The following is a 20,804-nucleotide window of genomic DNA, read 5'->3' as shown; positions in this document are numbered from 1 at the left end:
CATCACACTTAGGTTTTGTATCACAAATTCAATTATATGCCAAGATAAATATACCAGTAATTGTCTTCCATATTCTTAAAGACTGCATGTATCACACTTATGTTTTGTATCACAAATTTTCTTATTATTATTAGATTCAGGATTATCAATTAAACTTGGATATTTATCTAAATTTGTATCATGGATGTGTGGGTGGCTCTAATGAATGAGGGTGAGATCTGAAAGATTCCGGTGTTGCTGTCTGCTGATGATACAGTATTGTTAAGTGAATATGAATGGGAGTTGCAAGGTTTGGTGAATGAATTTGGGACAGTGTGTAGGAAGAGAATCTGAGAATTAATGTAAACAAGAATAAAGTTATGGTGTTTGAGAGGAATGAAGTCACAGAATGTACAGTGAGGTTGGATGGTTAGGATATGGAGAATGTGAGTGCATTCAAGTACTTGGGTAGTGTGATGAGTAAGGATGTAACTTTGGGGGATGAAGTGTGTGAAAGGGTACAGCAAGGAAGGAAGGTTGTTGGTTCACTGAAAGCAGTGATGAGAAATAGGGAGGTGAGTATGGAAGTTAAGAAGTCACTGCATGATAGTGCTGTACTATGATCCCTACCCTGACGTATGGAAGCGAGGCGTGGACCTTGCAAGAGGGGAACAAGTCAAGAGTGAGAGCAGTGGAAATGAGTTACCTGAGAGGAGCATGTGGAGTGACATGGAGGGACAGGTTGACGAATAAATAAGTGAAGAAACATTGTGGGGTGGATGTGGATGTGGTTGAGAAGATGGGAGAAATACACTGAGGTGGTTTGGACTTGTGGAGAGAATGGAGAATGAAAGACTGACTTAGAGGGTGTATGTAGGTGAGGTGGATGGAAGGAGAGGGAGGGGTAGACCGAGGATGAGGTGGAGGGATGAAGCTGAGAGGTATATGAGGGAGGGGGGAGTGAGTTGGGGGGAGGGTAGTAAATGGTGGGTGACAGAGCGACCTGGAGGCGTTTTGTGTCACCCTTTGTGGGATTTGGGCATCGGGCTATAGATATATAGATCTTTACCAGTGAGTAGGCTCACTTCTGATCAACTTCACTCAATAGGCACTATGGGCAGCTCTTTCTGCCTTGAAGGCAGATCTTCACCCACTTACGGCCTGTGTGCCTGGGTTCACAGCCTAAAATCTGAGAACTGCACAGATAAAAGAACTTTTTTTGAGCTTATTTCCATTTTAGTAAGGTTACTCTGTTATTACTATCATATGCTTCTTCATTATATATCAGCTACTGAATTTGAAATAAATGTCATTTTAAAATAAATAACCTATGAAATGTACTTGTACTTAAGTACACTGTTAAGTACTTGGACTTGGACTTAGCGTAAGTACTACACAAATCTTCTGTACTTGTATTTGTACTTGTACTTGAGCATTTCTTCTGTACTTCTACTTAAATACTGCCACCTGTACTTTAACCCATGCATGCAATGTGTACGGCAGTTACTTGGGTAACAGTACTTTAGCTTAAGATATGTAAACTAATATAATGAGTTATTTTATAAACAACAATAACATCATGTTGGGTTTATATCATCATCTGCATACAAATAAATCACAAAGAGTGAATAGTTTGGATATGGCAATAAAATGTGCACTACCCCTCACACCACAAGAGGGGGAGCTGTCAGGTCAGTATGGGGAATGAACGTAGTGTTTATGTTGGGGGGGGGGGGAGGATGTCAGTAAAGAAGGGGGTTAACTTCCATGGACATTCATCATTATCCAACACTGTTTTCCACCGTCAACTGAGGTGGGCAGATTCTACAGCAAAACAATATCAGTACATCATGTCTAAAGATAGCATTCATAAAAGAAAGATGCCTATATTTCATCTCCCCTTACCAATGCCTTCATGCTGACTATGCTGATGGATGACTATGCAATACAGGTACACCAAGCCCTCATTTTTCAACCAATCGTTATTCGACAATTTGTTGTTTTGACATTTATAAATCTATACCCTTTTTCATTGTTCGACATGGTTACTCCTGCCATTTTGACAATTCAAACCGAGCGCCGCCAGACAGACCGGTTGAGCTGCCCAGTCTCCTGTGCTCTGCCCTGCTGATCGGTTGCCTCTTCATCCGTCTGCATTTCTATTCGGCCTTGTAGAATACTACAGCACCACCATGGCACCCAAGACCACTACTATTCCCTTGTCAAGCGCATTTATGTGCTCACCAACCCGAGTGAGTGTTTCGCCATCGCATTGTCGGGTGATGATTGCGCCAATGATTAACGAATGCTCTTAACGCACGATATTGTTTTGGTGCCAGTTTTACGTAATGCATATCTTAGTTTGCACTAGGTTAGGTAGGTTATAATCACTAGGGGGTCCTGGGGTCAAATTCCCCTAATTAGGTTTCAGTGCTTCCAGTTAGGCTTCCACTGCTAATTATGGTTTTAAACTGAATACATTTAAGTTTGTTAGGTGTGGTGACGTCATGTCCATTCAGTGGGATTGGCAGTAAATATGCTATCAAAGACGTTCAGGTAGCTTTCTTTAATATCGCTAAATAGGTATATTTTGTTTGTTCTCCAATATTTTTTTAATCAAAAATCAAATCTCAATCATCTGAGATGTATGTAGTACTAAAATAATTTTCCTTGGGAACATAGGTCTATAAATAACAGCTCAAATCTCGGTGTGACTTTCGTTCATATTTACCGGTATTTTTTCCACCTTTACTGAATATTTTTTGAATGACAAAGATGGTCAGGAACCTAGCCCCCTTATCTCTTCACAATCTTATGGGAGAAATCGGTTTCTTTGACCAATTCGTTATTCAACCACTTCTTGTGGAATGCATCCTTTTGAATAGTGGGGGAAAGGTGTACTTTGTTTACTAACAATAAGGGCTGCATCAGTTACTCTGATACCAGTACTTAATGTACCATACATCTGATATTACTTGAATGCCCTTACCTCAACAAGGGCTGACACAACATTCTTAGAGTGACAATCACTGTGGGTGGTGGTGTCTGGGTGCAGGTGGACAGAGGTGCTGGCCTGACTACTGGTGGCTGCTGGAGTTTGTGAAGTGGTGGGCTGGGTGTGGGGCAGGGAGGTGGTAGACTGGCTGGGAGGCAGAGAGGCTGAGGGTTGGCTGGAGGAGGGACCAGGATGGGGTACAGTGACTGAGGCTTGGGTTGACGAGGCTACTGGAAGCTTTCCTGAGGCTGGGAGATGATGCTCCAGGTCTCTGCTGGTGCACTGACTCACTTCACCACCACAATCCTGAAAGAACCTTATATTACCACCTTCATGACAACAGAATTCCTAACTAGCTATTCTAAGACTGCAGTCACCAATTATGCACAGCTTAGGAGTGACCTACCATTCTCTACAGATTAAAAAGTTTCTTCAATTCAGGCCTGTAGCCAGGGGTGAAGCAGGTGTGACATGCCATTCCCCCCCATTCCACAAACCTCAGAACCATCTGGATGAAGTAATTAATATTGCTTTAAAGCAATACCTTAAATTGTTTGAGAACCTTTTTTCTTGGAAATAATTCACCCTACAGTATGGGAATATTGTCAGTAATTTAACTTAATATACCTAAATTTAGTTCGAATTTGTGAAAAAATAATTTTCAGATTTCTACAGATTTTGTCCCCATATATATAACTACAGATTTTCCAAAATTTTTTGATAATACAATACTGCACTCTTAACCCCCACACGCCTGAGGTTCTCCGACATCGCCCACTCCTCCCTATGGGGGATTTCCATGATTTTGGAAAAAATACCCTTACTTCAAAACCTAATACTGTATCTGCCAAACTATAATAGCCAGAGAAAAAATTAAAGATACTTAAGACTCATCAACTCTTCCTCTTTCAAATGAAAGTATCTCCACGTCTCCAGGTGGTCCCGTTGATGAGTAAGGATAAGTTAAAGATGACTGGTTTTCTGTGTTTTGGCGGGCTTATCCGAGTGCACGCCACTGCCAGTAACCTTGGACTCACTAGCTAGCGCTGGCAACACTGGCCGGAGTGGTGATTGTAACAATGCCCAGTCTCCCAGAATTTTTCACTCATTCTTTGACTTTTCCTTACTATTGTAAGGATAAGTCATCACCCTATTCATGTGGCTCCCCATAGGGTTTTCTGACCATTTCATAATGCCATATGCCCCGTACAAGTGTGGGAAAAGAACAGCTCTTTGATTATCTGTACTCACTTCTTGCATCAATTATAATGATTTCCCTCTACCACGGCACTTATATTTCCACTTGACAATACAATTACAGGTAATTGCACTCTGAGAAGTAAATGCTCTGGCTGTTTGGCGCAGTATGGATGAGTACGAGATAATTACTTGAACAGAAACTGTGATTAATTTGTACTAATCAGGGGCATCATGAAAATATTACTAATGTTATACACAACTTTTTTTGTACTTCACATCACAAATATGTTAATTCTCACATATTCACTATTATTTTCTAAGTAACGAGGGATATATTTTGTTACAGCCAACCAGGTCATTTTCTTTCTCGCCTGTGCACTCATGGTTTTCTTTCACAGTACCAGATAGGGTTACTCAAAGTACTTCCAATCACTGCTTCACAAATAACCATAAACAGTAACACTTACTGCAATGCACTGGTAAAGCTTATTATAAAACACTTATTTCATAACACTTAACAGATATAACTTATAATATCTTACACTTCAGTTACGTAAAAACACACACACACACACACACACACACACACACACACTTGTGCAAACCTATTTATAATTTCCCAAAAACCTGCTCAGTCACTGAGTCCTTTCCCCGGCGATATGGGCAGAACTTTCGCAGGGATCAATGATGCAATTGGCCACATGCATGGGGGAGCGGAATCAGATGAGGAGGATGAGGAAGACATCACCCTACACTCTACCAGTGCCGTGAACAGACTGAGCCGTGCGTCAGTGGGGTACCTTGGGTACCTAACTACCCTATGGTTGTCAAAGAAAATGGTCGTGGGTTCAAAGGGAGGAGGGAAGATGCTTGCGGCTATACAAGTTAACCGGTGTTGCTCCGCACCCCAAATCGTGACGGTGTAACATGTCAACCGGCGCATGGGGGTTAAAGTCATATCGTTTTCGTTTTTGTTTCGTTTTCGTTTTTAAAGGCTCCAACATGCTTGCATGTGTCGGCCTTGGTCACCTAATGGCGGCTCTCCATGCTGCACGATCCATTGCAGCCTCCCTGTTCAGTCCCTTAACCCTAAGGTCACACTTAATGACCTCGTCCCATGTCGTTCTCGGTCTACCCCTCATAACCCCACCCCCAATATTAACACTTCTCACCTTCCTCACCCAACTATCATCCCCCATCCTCTCCACATGTCCAAACCACCTCAATCTACCTCTCCTCATCACAACACCAATACACTCCAGTCCCATCCTACCTCTCAACTCTTCCATTGTAAACCCAGCCCCTCCAGGCCTTGGACGCAGGGACGCACTGCACATCCACCTAATCATTGTCATTTCTGTACGTCTGAGCCGGCGAATGTCTTCCTCCTTCACTGCCCAGGTCTCACTGCCATACAGCATTACACTCCTAACACACGCTGCATACAAAGACCCCTTAGCACGTAGGGAGAGCCCCCTCAATGTCAGGAGAGGCAAGAGCTCCCTGAATTTCTTCCAACCACTTCTCACCCTAGCCACAGAGCTAGCTCCAGCCCCACCTCCAGCACACAACATGTCTCCTAAATAACAAAACTCTTCCACACACTCAAGAGATTCACCAGCAAGTTCAATTCTTTCACGTCTGACGATCTCCACCTGCTCACCCCGGCACGCCGTACACATAAAATCAGCATTATCTCGCAGTCTACCTCTGATACCACTACATCTCTTATGCACCCATTTATCACACACACCGCACAAGATGGAATTACTTCCCACGCCCTTGTGGCAAACTGCACATGGCCACTCTCCCTCGTCTTTGACAGTACCGCCACCAACCCTAGATATCATCACTTTTGTTTTATCTGCATTTACCCTTAAACCCTTTTGCCCCATACCATCTCTCCACTTCCTAAACCTTTCCTCCGCCTCCCTTTCATTCTCTGCAATCAACACCAAATCATCAGCATACAACAACTCCCACGGGAGTCCGTTTCTAAAGTCACGTGAAAGGGCTTCAAGTACCATGATAAACAACATGGGACTCAAGACTGACCCCTGATGCACACCAACATTCACGGAAAACTCATCACTCAAATCTCCATTCACTCTCACCTGGGTGTGAGCACCCACATACATGGCCATAACCACCCTAACCAGCCACTCCTCCAAGCCAAGCTTTCTCATTGCCCACTTCACCACCTCTCTAGGGACTCTGTCAAAGGCCTTTTCCAAATCAACAAAAACAAAATAAAGATCCCTTCTCCTACCAATATATTTTTCCTGAAGCTGTCGAACAATGAATATGGCATCAGTGGTCCCCCTACCTGGCATAAACCCAAACTGCATCTCATCAATATTCACTCTTTCTCTAATCATACCTTCTAAAACTCTCTCCATTACCTTCATTATCTGATCTAAAAGCTTTATACCTCTATAATTCCCTCTTTCCAGGGCATCACCCTTCCCTTTATACACATTTACAATTACACTCTTCAGCCAATCATCTGGGACAACACACTCATAAATAATCCTATTTATCAGGTCAGTGACTAAACTCACCCCTATATCGCCTGAGGCCTTCAACATTTCATGTAAATGCAAACACAGTTATATTTTTCACACTTGTAACAATATCTATAAATTGGGGAACTATACATCAGTTCTGCAAATGAAACTCTCCATCATCTCACTGAACTTCCTGTATATGGGCCTCCAATTTTACAATAAGGTCAATCTTAACAATTCCAAGCTGGTATTCTTGTCGGGTATGGAAGCTCCCTATGACCCCCTATTTAGCTATTTATTTTTGGATATGACCAGTTAACATCCCTTTGTACATTATCAATACATTGTATGGTGATATCAGAATGATTCAGGCAACACAGAGTAGGACTGTATGGCAAAATATGCAAATTAATTCACTTAGAAAAAGGAGTTAGGGGGCTTCCTTAACCAATGAGAATACCGGACTTAAATTAGCTACTTCATCCATCCATCCATCATCCAATCCTACATTGCCCCATGAGGAGCATAGAAGCCCGGGGCTAGGCAAATTGGTCCTGACATTTAAGATGAGAGTGACCAGCCTCACTCATCCCTGAGTGGCATTACATGAGCAATAAACCCCAACCACCCCTTGGATATAAACCTTCACCGGCTCAATCTGATTGGAGTGCCATAATTACCCACTAAATCACAAGGCGCCAAAATTTGGTTATCTGGTTACCATTCAGTGTAGCAAATGGTTTCCTGGTGTATAGGAAACCATTTGGCTTGTCACTCTGTAGAGTCACCCACAGGCAGAAAGAAGAGGAAAGAATGAAGGAAAGAAAGACAGAAGAGGGAGTGTAAAGTCACCCATAGGCAGAAGGACAAGGAAAGAATGAAGGAAAGAAAGACAAAAGAGGATGGAAGGAAAGAAGGATGGAGGAGAGGAAAGGGCAGACACCCGAGAGCTGCACTACATCGAGTGAATGGATGGTGAGTGCCCCCACCTAGCACAAAAAATTAGCTACTACCACACGAATATATTCAGCTTCAGAATGACCTCATCCTCTAAGAGATAACACTAAGGCTCAATAACTGCCAATTTCAACTTCTGAAAATTGGAGAAAAAAAAAAAAAAAAGGGGGGGGGGGCTGGAGGTAAAATGAATCTGAATTACTTTGAGAACAACAATATGTTATTATGAAAAGGTTTACCCAAGTGGAAATCTATGAAGGATAAAATGAAAGACTGGCAGAAAAGTAATCAAAATAGGATGAGAGCTATCAGCCTGGGTGGTACAGTCATGACCATTATTGTACTTAAAGTACTATAACAGCTAGCTATAAGATGTACTGACCAAATGTCTGCAGTGAGGTAGATGGTGGGGGAAGCAAGTGAGAAAGACTGTAAGGTACTTATGGCTTAAAACTGTGCAAAAATGCATGGAATACAGTATGCAGGAAGGGACTCTGGCAGGGACGGCATAATATGATTTGGAAAGAAAGCTATTTAATGTGATGAGGAGCTTTCATAAAACTAGTGAAGCATGTCACGAAAGATGGAGCTCAAGTGAACAATTTATGACAACTGTCTGAGTGCAACATGGGTGTGTAGTACTGTATCTCTATGGTTGTTCAGTGATTCCATTGAAGGGATAATGAAAATAAGGATCAACACACAACAAAAAAAGTAGAGCTTGTGGTTAACCTGTGGTTGTGGACGGTGTGGGTGTGTGCGATGGTCAGGCCGGGCATCTGTACGAGACTCGGACATCTGCTGGTAATTGAGAGGTGTCAGGTATGGCAGAAACGGAGGGATCTGTGTCCCCGGCAGTGGTTGATATTCATAGTGTGAGCGCGAAATTGAAGGATCCATGGAACTCATTCCCATGTTCATGTTGACTGGGAGGGTGTGGCTGGGAGGGCCTCGAGGAACTCCCTTTATCTGGGATGCTTCCAGCTGCTGTTCCTGTGAGGTGAATCCCTCCCCATTCACCCCACCTGCCCCACCCATGGCACCCACACCCATCCCTGCCACACACTTATTCCATGTTGCATCTAGACGACAGTCAGTGAACGAGTATGTGTAAGGATGAGTCATATGGCTAGGAGGCCCAGTGAGACGTGAGGCTGAGGGGGTGCTACTAGAGCTACATCCTCCCATGCCATCCCAACCCCGGCTTGTCCCATCCTCCCCTCCATACACCACCATACGAGAGTAATCCTCAAAGGTACGCTGGTCATGGCTTGAGCGAGAAACTTCCCCACATGAAGGGTACACCATGGCATTATACCCTCCGTCCTGCTGAAGTCTTCGCTGGCACACTTCCGTAGCATACTGGCGGTGATCAGACGCATCACAGGTTTTGCTGGAATGTCCTGTCCCTGACCCTTGCCTTCCACCTTGACCAACATCCTTATAAACACTTTCTGATGTGCTTGGTAACATGTCTGGAAGACCTCCTCTCATGGTTTCACTCAAATTGGCAAAGTATGATGATCCTGAAAACATGGACAACTATAAGTTTTTCGTGATCAATGAAGTTATAAATGCCTCTTATAAAAAAAAATTAATAAAAAAGTATCATATAAAACTAATTTTTTACTGACAGAAAATATTCACAGTTGATGCAATACTGGTGAGAACTTGTTTTATCATGGTACTTGATTAATTCAGCTTTAAAACTACACAGTTCTTCAATACTATATTCAGTGAAATGGCTATTGTACAGTTCTGAGTAGGGTAATGGTTTTAAACACAAGTTACCAGGGGTATATCTAACACATCAGTACAGTATTCAAGATCATCTGGTGATTTTTTTAAAATTTAATTTACTCTACCAGCCCGTTCCATGCTGTGTCCATATATACATGGACAAACCTGTATTGACCCAAACGCCAAGTTCGCATATACTGTATATGTATGGACTAACTCACTGTGGCCCAAAATGCTGAATCTGTATATACAGACATGGTTTTGCGCACGTCTGCAAAATTATTTGAGTCTGCCATTAGTATTTAACAGAATATGAGATAACAGACACCCCTCCTCCCCTCCCATGCCTTATAAAAAAAAAAAAAAAAAAAAAAAAAAGTGAAAGTGAATACAGTATACACTGAATTAGCACGAAACCCCAACTTCCCATAATCATCGTGTCGCCTGTGGCTGCATTACACATACCAGATTCCAAGTACTCCATGCATCCACCCACTCTACAGGTACACCAAAATGGACTACAGTATCTCTCCACATCAGCCACTGACAGTATCTGAAAGTAGCCATCTGAGGCAAATCTTGGTCATGCCGCATTGCCAAGGATACCGTGTTTACTCCCGACTTCCAGCTGAAGTTGGAGAGCTTCCAAGTGATTAACTAACTGATAATGATGAGTAAATAGTGTACTGTATAAAATAAAAGTAATATAAGTAAATCTATGGAAACAGAAGTAAATCATGAAATGAAGTACTGGTATACCCCAATATATGATAACCCTAGATGCGATACCCCAGCTTAGCGATGGGGGCAGAAATACCACTATACCCCACCTAACAATGGCTAAACCCCGGTTTAATGATGGGTTTGAGTTTTTTTCCAATTTTGATGATATTTTAGACTTAACTTTTGTGTTCAGGATGATTTATAAACTGTTTTCAGACTTATACTAATGAGTTTTAGTCATTAGTGAGGTGAACACTGTCATTTTGGGGTACAGTTTACTAAGTTTGATTTATTCCAGACTTATTTTTGATGATTTTCAGATTTTATTTTTGGGTTTAGGTGAGTTATAAACTGCTTTAGTCTTAGTTTAGTTTGTTTTAAAGCTACTTATGGGTTTAGGTGAGCTAAAAACTTGTTTTGGACTCATTTGGGTGGGTTTAGGACTTGGTTGGGGGGGAACTCAAGACTCAAAAACACATCCCTATACTTTACATGTTAAATCTACCTCGATATATGATACCCCACCTAGCGACAGGTTTTTACTTAACCAACTGCATCGTTAAACTAGGGTATACCGGTAATGTGAGGAAAATACAGTAGTGTCTCATTTATCCGGGCCTGCAGTATCCAGACGTGGTCATTTTCCGGACGCTGGACCTTGGCTACATTAAACCGTTATCCGAGTTTACCTGCTATTATCTGGACGTAAAAGTCTCTGGCCGGCCAGCTGCCATGTTCAAACATTCGGCATCGTGGCTGCTGGGCTCAAGCCGTGAGCGGGATGTAGGCTGTAACCCACAACCATCCCTGTACTGAATGGTCAAAGTCGCGCGCTCATCGGATCACTCCCAACAAACCTCCAACACCCGAGTAATACAACTGTAACCTGCAAGCGGTGTCAAAACATCCATACACATCCCCACCCAATGTCCAAAGTCGCACAGCCACCAGACTAAGTCTTTCCTAACTGCCCCTGAGATAGTAAGACAGACCGCAAGCCACAAGTATATGTTCGGTGGCACCGGCTGTCCGCCTGTCTACTGAATGTACAAAGTTCACTGATCACCCTGAGTTATGTTTCCACATGGCCACTCGGCGTCTAACAGACCACAAACAACGAGTACAGTAAATGTATGGTAAAAGCACCCATCTGCCTCATGACAGAAGGGGGAGAATCTTGCCCACAGCCTCGCCTCTCCCCCACTCCCATCCCTCCTCCATACCCTTCTGGCTCACCCCTCACTCCCTCAGTCCCTATCCTCCTCCGTGGTGATAACACTGACTTGTGAGTTTTTAAAAGTTTTTTTTGCAATATATTTGACTACTACTAGTCGTATTGAAATTCTGCAAAATCCACAAGAAAGCTCATGAAATTCTGCATCTAGCCATAACGATATGTTTAACTCTTGGAAGGTCTGCCAAATTTTCCATTAGGATGGTGGGAAGCTGAAGGTAAATTATACTCCTGAACACTTTATTCTCACTGCAGTATTATGTGTTTTTAGTAGCTTATCTTATAGTATAAACACCAGTGAAGATAATGGTATACTGTTTATACAAATATAGCCAATGTCCGGAGGCATATTTAGCTGTGGAATTTTTTTGAGCCCTGGGAGCAATCACTCATCACAGATACCGGTAACTGATTTTCAAACCGTCTTCAGGTTTTTTGTGGATTTTTGTTGTTTATGCATTGTTTTCTTGATGTTTAGCATTAATATGGATAATCTTATGAGTGTTTTAATGTATAAATACGGCACAATGACCGGAAAACAGTGTCAAAATTAGGAGGGGTACAGTACATACAGTAGTGTATAGGTAGAGTGTTTTTGGTTTTCAGTGGTTTTTCTGCATGGTTTTCTTGGTGTTCAGCATTACTTTGGATATTCCTATGTGTGATTTGATGTCTAAATATGCCAGAAAACACTGCCAAATTAAGCATAGGTACTGTACCAGTAGGACAGGTATAGCTTGGAGGTTGGATATTGGTAAAGTCTGGGTATGGTATGGGAACAGTGTTCATTATCCAGATCTTGCCACTACCAAGACATGCCTTTGGCTCTATTATATCCGAATAAATGAGGGATTACTGTAACATAAGAAATGTGTGATTTACCATAACCAACGTGACTGTGTGCAGCATGAGTGTTTATAGTGCCTTATACCAATTTAAAAAAAAAAAAAAAAGTGAAAATGAGTAAAATTTGCAATGAACCTCAACTTCCCATCATCATAGTTTTGGCTCTGGCCGCATTACGTAAACAAGGATACGTTTCCATACTACAAGTACTCCATGTATCCACCCAATCCAAATCAAAATGGACTATCTATTCACAACAGCCCCTGACAGTATCTGCAAGTGGCCATCTGACACAAATCTCGGAGTGTTGGACCAAAACACCTGTTTTTGGGTGAAAAACAGCTGAAGTGAGGACTTCTACTATCTTTAGGCTTATTTTAAACACTTTTCAGATCTTTTCACAGCGGAAGAAGGAGAACCACAAAATGGCCAGCACTGGGGGGTCACACAGCCTTCCAAACCCTCGCACTGGGGGCCAAAAAGCTGAAAAAGGCTTCGGCAAGGAACAGGCTAGACTCAGATAGGCCTAAGCTTATTTGAATCTAATTAAACCATAATATATACTGACCTACAGTACATGCCATATCTTGTGATTACAAACCAAATCTCAATAGGTAATGAAAAATTTCTCTCACCAGCTGAGGGAGAAGAATGTGGCATTGGATATGAGTGTTGTTGTGAGGCCAGTAGAGGAGAGTACAGGGGAGGTTGAGCCGTCATGATGGGGCGCAGGAGGCTTTGCTGTGAGTTTAAGATTGGTGAGTAATAGTAGCTTGGTGTTGCATTCACTTGTCCACCACTCCCTCCATTTCCAGCAACAATGCCTCCTCCTCCATGTGAGAGATGATATGCTGGGGGAATATTGGCCGTCACACCCACCCCTGCCTCCGTACTAGAACCTGCAACTCCAACTTCAGCCTGGTGGTAGCTGGTCCTTGTGTCAGGTGCCCCATCAGTACTAGTTGTGGCATTGTGATGATAGGTAGTAACAGTAATACCATCACCCTCACCAGTGCCACTAGAACCTCCTCCATGCCTGTAGCTGGTGCTGGTTGAGGGTGTGACTGTGTTCTCATTGCTCCCATCAAGGTTACTGTGACCCTGATATATGGTGGCAACATTTACTGTAGTTTGTCTGGTTTCTGTAGTAGTGACAGACGTTACCTCCAACACAGGTGTTACATTTGCCCCCTCACATGGTGCCTGCTCTCTTTTGGTGTTCGTGTTCCTGCTGGTCTCATCACAACTCACCCTGGAGGTGCCCTCATTACTGCTGCCCTTGTTCATCTGTTATGAGAAAATGTATGATGGCTATAACTGAAGACAAAATAATGAATGAATTGTATATATCCTTTCCTGCATATAATGCTAAATGACTAATACAAAGAATGCATTTTCTAAGACAAGAATGACTTGTGTGAAACTTCTTTTTTCTGCCAGCAAACTATGGTACATAGAAACTGCATCAATGCTAGTCTACATAAATGTAATGGCTAAACTGAAGACACTGAAAGGACTCTCCCTATGTGCTAAGGAGTCTTTGTATGCAGCATGTGTTAAGAGTGCAACGCTGTTTGGTAGTGAGACCTGGGCAGTAAAGGAGAAGGATATTCGCAGGCTCAGACATACAGAAATGACAATGATTAGGTGGATGTGTAGTGAGTCCCTACATGCAAGGTCTGGGGGGGCTGGGTTTAAGATGGAAGAGTTGAGAGGTAGGATGGGACTGGAGTGTACTGGTGTTGCGATGAGAAGCGGTAGACTGAGATGGTTTGAGCATGTGGAAAGGATGGGGGATGATAATTGGGTGCAGAAGGTGAGAGGTGTTAATACTGGGGGTGGAGTTATGAGGGGTAGACTGAGAAAGACATGGGACAAAGTCATTAAGTGTGACCTCAGGGTTAAGGGACTGAACAGGGAGGCTGCAACAGATAGTGCAGCATCGAAAGCTGCCATTAGGTGACCAAGGCCGACGCATGCAAGCATGTTAGAGCCTTCAAAAACGAAAACGAAAATGAAAACAAAACTTGACCTCAACAAGGGAAGAGGGAATCTAAGAAAGCTATTCAACATTAAATTTTTAAAACAGGATACAAAATATAATCTTACTGCCATCAAAATGGGTATAAAAAGCTGCAAAATATCATAATTTTGATTCTATTAATTACTGTACAGTGTCTTGCAAATCTTTAGCTGCTGCAGCTACCATCACGATCTTCACTCACACGAAGTGGATGTTACACACACCTGACCTAACAGGATCCATCTTACGATCAAAGCAGGTAAATGATACAAAACCCATAGCAAACGATTCTGAAGATGAAAGTATGTTTTTTCATATTTTTTAAAAATGTGTACTGAATGAATCTGACCTTGGAACTGACAGCACATCACTATGATAGTTTCTGAATTACGGACCAGCTGACCTCACCCTAGAAACTAGTGTTTTTGTGGGAATTTTCAAAGTAAATATAGGTAAAAACAGATAAAATAACCATGGGAAAAACAAATTTAATTTGAATTTGTCAGAAATTGCATAACTCACATGAAAAAGGGAAAACCATATATTTTCTTCATGGTGAAAATAAACAAAAGTGACTACATGCCATTCTAGGTTAATATCCAAATGCCTAACCAAATGTCATTTAACCTAACCTAGATGCATGTAATTCAAACCTAACTAAAAGAAAAGCATTCAGAACCGAATGCTAATCACCTGCCAGAATATGCTGTTGGCCATGTCCAAGATTTAGGCCATATCTTGAAACCATGAAGGTTTTATATTGATACCTCAAGCCATTCATGAGATATAATGGTGCTAAAGGCAGGTGATAAAAACTAGTTGATCTTTGGCAGCCATTTTGGTGACCTTGGCCTTGACCGCAAGTGCCCATTTTTTAACTCGTCCAATTCTTTGGCCACATCTTGATACCCTGAAGGTTTCATGTTGATAGTTCAAGCCGTGCATGAGATATAATGGTGCTAAAGGCAGACGATAAAAGCTAGTTGACTTTTGGCAGCCATTTTGGTGATGACCTTGACCATGAGTGCCCATTTTTGAACCTGTCCAAGATTTTGGCCATATCTTGATATCCTGAATGTTTCATGCTGATAACTCAAGCTGTTCATGAGATATAATTATTGGAACACACACACACACACACACACACCCACACAGAGGCAGTCAAAGGAGGCAGAAGTGCGACATCGGCGCTCCGTACCGGACCAACACGGCCAGTGGCATTACCTAAATTAGTATCTTTGAATGAGTCAAGCTCTGTACCAGGTTAGAGTAAATGATTTTTCATTATTAAAAGGAAAAAAAAAAAATGTTTAAACAAGACTTGTTCAAACAGAAAAAAAAGAACCATGAGGAAAAAAAAATGGGCTGAGTCAGCTGGGTTTGTTTAGACTACAGCAACACGGGGAAAGTGTACATACTCTGTAAGTACATACTCTGTTCTTTTAGTATTGCAAAATGGATACATACTTCAGTAAAACAAATTTGGAAAAGAAAAGGGATAAAAGTAAAAAGCAAAATGATGATTTCTACCAAGAACTGGTTGAAGTGGAGACTCACAATAGACTGGTTGAACGTGTACACAAACTAGAAATGGCTTTCAAAAATGAAATTGATGAAATAAAGAAGCAAATGCACTTGCAAAAGGAAGAGATAGAAAAACTAGGAAGGGAGGCCAGTAAGAAAGACACAGCCATCAGTGAACTAACAGTGGAATTGAGTACGCTTAGGAAGAAAGTGAGTGAAATGGCAAGTACAGTAGTCAATCACGAGAGTGTTATGAAAGAGTTAAAAAATGACACAGAGACAATTAGGCAAGCAAGCAGTCTTATGGACCAAAGCAGTGATATTGAGGAGAAGATAACACAGGTGAATGAAGCTGTGCAAAGCTACAAAAATGATGTAGAAACCACGTATGCTGAAATGGTGAAAGTAAAGAAAGACTTAGAAACAAGGGTGGAGGAAAAAAGCATTAAAAAGGAAGTGAAAAGAATAATCCACAACAATCCAAAGTTAGTCAGAGATTCAGTAGAGATAAACAAGTCTATAGTAATCACTGGTATAGAAGAGGAAGAAGTAAAAAACAAGCTCACAAGAGACAAAAAGGAGATGGCAAATGTAATGAGCTTACTGAAAGAAGTATCAGAGGAAATCTGTAGTAAAGACATAGAGGAACACAAATGGTTAGGGAAATATGAGCAAAGCAAGACAAGACCTCTAAAGGTGACTTTCCAGAGTGTAAACACTGTGGAAGAGATACTAAAAAATGCAAAGAATCTTATGGAAAAAGAGGAGTTCAAAAATGTATGGATAAAAAGATGCCTAACACAAGAGGAACTGGAATTACTGAAAGAGAAAAGGGAGGAAGCAAAAACAAAAAATGAGGGAAGATCAGAAGAGGAGAAGAAGAAATTTTTTTACAAAGTAATAGGATTGCAGGTACGAAAGTGGTACACAAACAGGATGGAAGAAAAAGGAGGAAGGTAGTAAAACCATGTCATGACAAATATATAAACAAGATGATAAAGTTGATGTACTCAAATGTGGATGGAATGGTATCTAAATTACTAGAGATGAATGATTATGTCAGAGAAAATGAACCACAAATAATATGCCTAACTGAAACAAAATTAACACCAAGGATATCCAATGACATACTAAACTTAGAGGAATACAATATATGGAGAAGAGACAGAAATTTAAAAAAAGGAGGAGGAATTATAATATTAACTAAGAAAAATCTAAAAGTCAGGGAAATAAAACTAGATATACCATCACAAGTAGAACTGATTGCAGTAGAGATCGACACATCTGAAGGTAAAGTAATTGTAGCCAATTTGTACATGCCACTCAGATCAATCAGGTAAGAACACACACACACACACACACACACACACACACACACACACACACACACTTACACACACACACTTACACACACACACACACACATAGCCAGGCAAAAACATTATCGCTTCGCCTTCTAAAGGTGGGCAATAACAAGGCCAATTTCCAACCTTATCAGCCATAGGTATATGGTGCAATGCACCTACTAAAAAGGGAATCCATTTTAACTCTTCATGCTTGAAAACAGGAGAAAGATCTACAGTACTTCTGCCTCTCTGGCTGTCTGCAACTGGGACCATAATTCTCCAGCAAAAACAAACGTGTACCATCTACGGCCATAAGGAACCATCATGAAACAAAAAAGCATCATCTTTAATAGACAAAATGTAAACAAACTGCCACTACAGACACATATTAAAGACCCCACAATGTCACTTATTATCGCCCACCTTTAGAAGGCGGAATGACACTGTTGTTGCCTGTGTGTGTGTGTGTGTGTGTGTGTGTGTGTGTGTGTGTGTTCCTATTATATCTCATGAACGGATTGAGCTATCAATACAAAATCTTCAGGGTATCAAGATATGGCCAAAATCTTGGATGAGTTCGAAAATGCGCACTCGCAGTCAAGGCCAAAGTCACCAAAATGGCTGCCAAAGGTCAACTAGTTTTTATCACCTGTCTTTAGCACCATTACTGGTATTTCTCATGAATGGCTGGAGCTATCAACATGAAACCTTCAGCCATGAAACCTTCAGGAGCAGTAGGGATGAGGGGTGCTTTACAGGTAAAGAGAAGGCTGTGGTATGGTTTGTGACCAGGTACAGTAAATATTATTGCACAGGACTTAGAGGCTGAAAATTGAAAACCATGAGTAGCAGCCCACGGTAAGGCAGCATTAATGACAGATTGGAAAAGGGACTGGAGACAAGGTAGGTCTGAATCTAAATGTTTATAGCAAAATCATCAACATATGAAAAAGCCAAAACAAAATGGGGTAGAGAAGAGACAATGCTACTTATAGTGAAAAGAAAAAAGTGATACGGTACTAAGGGCACAGCCTTGGGGGGCACCTTCATGCTGGGGAAAGGCATGGGAAAGGTGGGTTCCTAGACAGACATGAAAGGTTTAGAGGATATGAAACTTCTGAAGAAAAACATCTACTGGTATATTACAGTACCATGCAGACCAAATGAATAAAGACAATGAAGAATATGATACCTCCATGCAGTATCGTAGGCCTTTTCTTTAAAAAAAAAAAAAAAAAAAAAAAAAAAAAAAAAAAGCAATGGCTAACTGGCAGAGTGAAACGGCAGAACAGACAAAATATTCATGTCTGAGGAGAAGATCTAGGGTGCTGCGTGCTTTGTGATACCCAAATTGTAAGGGTGAAAGAAGACAATTCCATTCAAGGTGCCGATTATTGAATTATCTGTTCAAGAAATTTACATAAACTGGTCAGGGCTACAGGACAGTAATCTTGAGGATGGTGATCTGGTTTATCAAGTTTAACCCGCGCCATCCCGGCGACATGAATTAACGCGGCAACATTGCAAGGTCCCTAATTTGCACAATTTTCAATTTTCGCGAGTGATTTTTGGCATGTACAGTATACACGGGACACCTTCCTCTATTCCTCTACAAGATGCCAGGCAGGAACAATGCCTTACACCACATAATCTCTCCCCCCCCCCTGCACGCCATTGTCTCGGCAATTCACCTGTTACCAGTGACCTGGCCAATAAAGACATTCAGGGCCAGAGTGATTCCCCAATCGATGACAATGTGGAGGACAATGTTTAAATAGCATTACAGGAAGAAACAGTCAGAAATAATGATCAGGTAATGTGGGAAAAAAAAGGTCATGAATGGTGATGAGTTAGTGAGGGAAACAATGCTTATAATGCCTATATTACCGTTTGAAAACCAATATACTCTTGTACTACATATAAATTCGTACCAAGTCAATAAATAAATACTGTTTATGAGTGGATAAAATAGTTACCCTCCCACAGAACTTGTTTTCTTTGGTGCCAGCCTGTTAGAAAACCCAGTCAGGTAAGGAAGTACTTGTACCTAAATCGCGTATTTTAAACCTCAGGTGAGCGATTTCTCTATGAATTTTCGATGTTTCTCACCAAAAGCGGATGTTTGGGCCAAAAAAAAAAAAAGGTCCAAAAACGTCGGGATGGGGCGGGTTAAGATAAGGATGAAGGAAATCTGTTCAAAATTCATTACAGACGGCCAAGACAAAGGACATAGCTTGTAAGGAGTGATGTTTTTTAACAAATTACAATGAACACCATCTAGTCCTTCACTTGTAATCTCACATGATTTAACTGAAGATGACAATTCACAAATTCATGATGAGAGAAAGGAATATTAGGGACTCCCTCAGCTGACAAAATATAACACAATGGCATAGAGTCAGAATCACATTTAAGGCAATGGAAATCAGGAGAGATGAGATCCACTATTAATAAGACTAAAAGAATTACCAGTACCTAAAGCATCCACAACTATGGAAGAATACACCACAGACCAGCTATCGATATTAAGAACCAGGGCTCAGGGCAGCATATGTGTGCCTGATATTCTATGAAGTTGAGACCAAACTGCTGCAACAGGTGTATTTTCGGAAACAGAAGAAACATACCAGTAGTCCCTCCAACTAGAACATTTGGTATGATGGAAGGATGCAGAAGTGCAGTGAAATGCGAGGAGACTACAAATTTGATCAGGCATGGACTGTTTACAACAGAAACTCTTCCAGGCGGCACATTTTATACGGAGAGCCCACGTACAAGTACAGTACTGTACTGTAGAAGTCCACCAAGGAACATGTTTGGTAGTAGACAGTTGCATATCATGGAGAATGGCAGTGACAGCAGCACTTAAAACCAGGACAAGGAAGAAGGACACCATACCTTGTGGAAAGAAAAACGAGGGCAGAAGAGAAGGCACTTTAAGGGAAGACAACAGCTCCCAGTCGGCAGCATGGAACTCCCATAAGGGGAAAAACGAATAGCATAGGACAGAATGAGGTGAGAGAGAGCCTGACAGAGAAGTGATCACCAATGGAAACTGAGAGAAATCAAAGATGAACAGAAGAGACACTCCGAGGAAGAGAGGGAATGAGTGCAGAGGTCAAAATGTGTAGGAGTGCCAGTGTTAAGGATCACTGAATTCTAGAAGAAAGAAATTCTTCAACTAAGTGTATCCTAGTGGTGATTGCAATCACCCCATAAGAAATGACAGCAACTGATGTCACCAAGAAGAACTGGAGAGGGAAGGGAATGAAGGAGCATAGCAAAGTTTGGAAAATCAAGAGGGACTGAAGGAGAAAAAGAGAGAGAGCTAACAATGACCCACTGACAAAGACACGAACAGAAGTGCTGTACAGTTCACCCTTGATATAACGAACTAAATGGTAATAGGTACCAAACCCTTGAGGTTAAAGCCGAACAACATGCTGTTTCGTAATTTCCCAGGTGTCATGACTTTTACTGAGCTTAACAGCCATACCACGTTGAGTACACCACTTCCTGTCCGATCAGCGAAGTTAAGTAACGTTGGGTCCGGTTAGTACTTGGATGGGTGACCGCCTGGGAACACCAGATGCTGTTGGCATCCCTACGTGTCAAGTGGGGTTGGTGGAGGATTAGTGCCCCTCCCTGTAAAACAATTAACTCTAAGCCCTTGGCCACCCTGTTTGGGATACATGGCGTCTGGCAATGAATGAATGAATGAAGATTGTTA

The 20,804-nt window shown here is 41.6% G+C and overlaps 1 protein-coding gene and 1 pseudogene across 1 annotated transcript in view; one reads left to right on the top strand and one right to left on the bottom strand.

The window, feature by feature from the left end:
• The window catches only part of LOC145407664 (uncharacterized), a 34,637-nt gene extending 25,505 nt beyond the window's left edge, over positions 1 to 9,132 (bottom strand). Inside the window, exons 1-2 of the mRNA XM_080278534.1 lie at positions 8,371 to 9,132; positions 2,969 to 3,280 (exon numbers count right to left, since the gene is read on the bottom strand). Coding sequence (XP_080134660.1) covers positions 2,969 to 3,280; positions 8,371 to 9,132 — 1,074 coding nt within the window. The remainder of the gene's footprint in view (positions 1 to 2,968; positions 3,281 to 8,370) is intronic.
• An 11,424-nt stretch (positions 9,133 to 20,556) lies between these two features.
• On the top strand, positions 20,557 to 20,675 carry LOC145407939 (5S ribosomal RNA; annotated as a pseudogene).
• The last annotated feature ends 129 nt before the right edge of the window (positions 20,676 to 20,804 follow it).

Source organism: Coenobita brevimanus, chromosome 74 (genome assembly GCF_032717465.1).
Source record: "Coenobita brevimanus isolate Jiangsu-jjx chromosome 74, ASM3271746v2, whole genome shotgun sequence".
Lineage (NCBI taxonomy): Eukaryota > Metazoa > Arthropoda > Malacostraca > Decapoda > Coenobitidae > Coenobita > Coenobita brevimanus.
The sequence above is the reverse complement of the archived record's forward strand: the minus strand, read 5'-3'. Positions and strand labels throughout refer to the sequence as shown.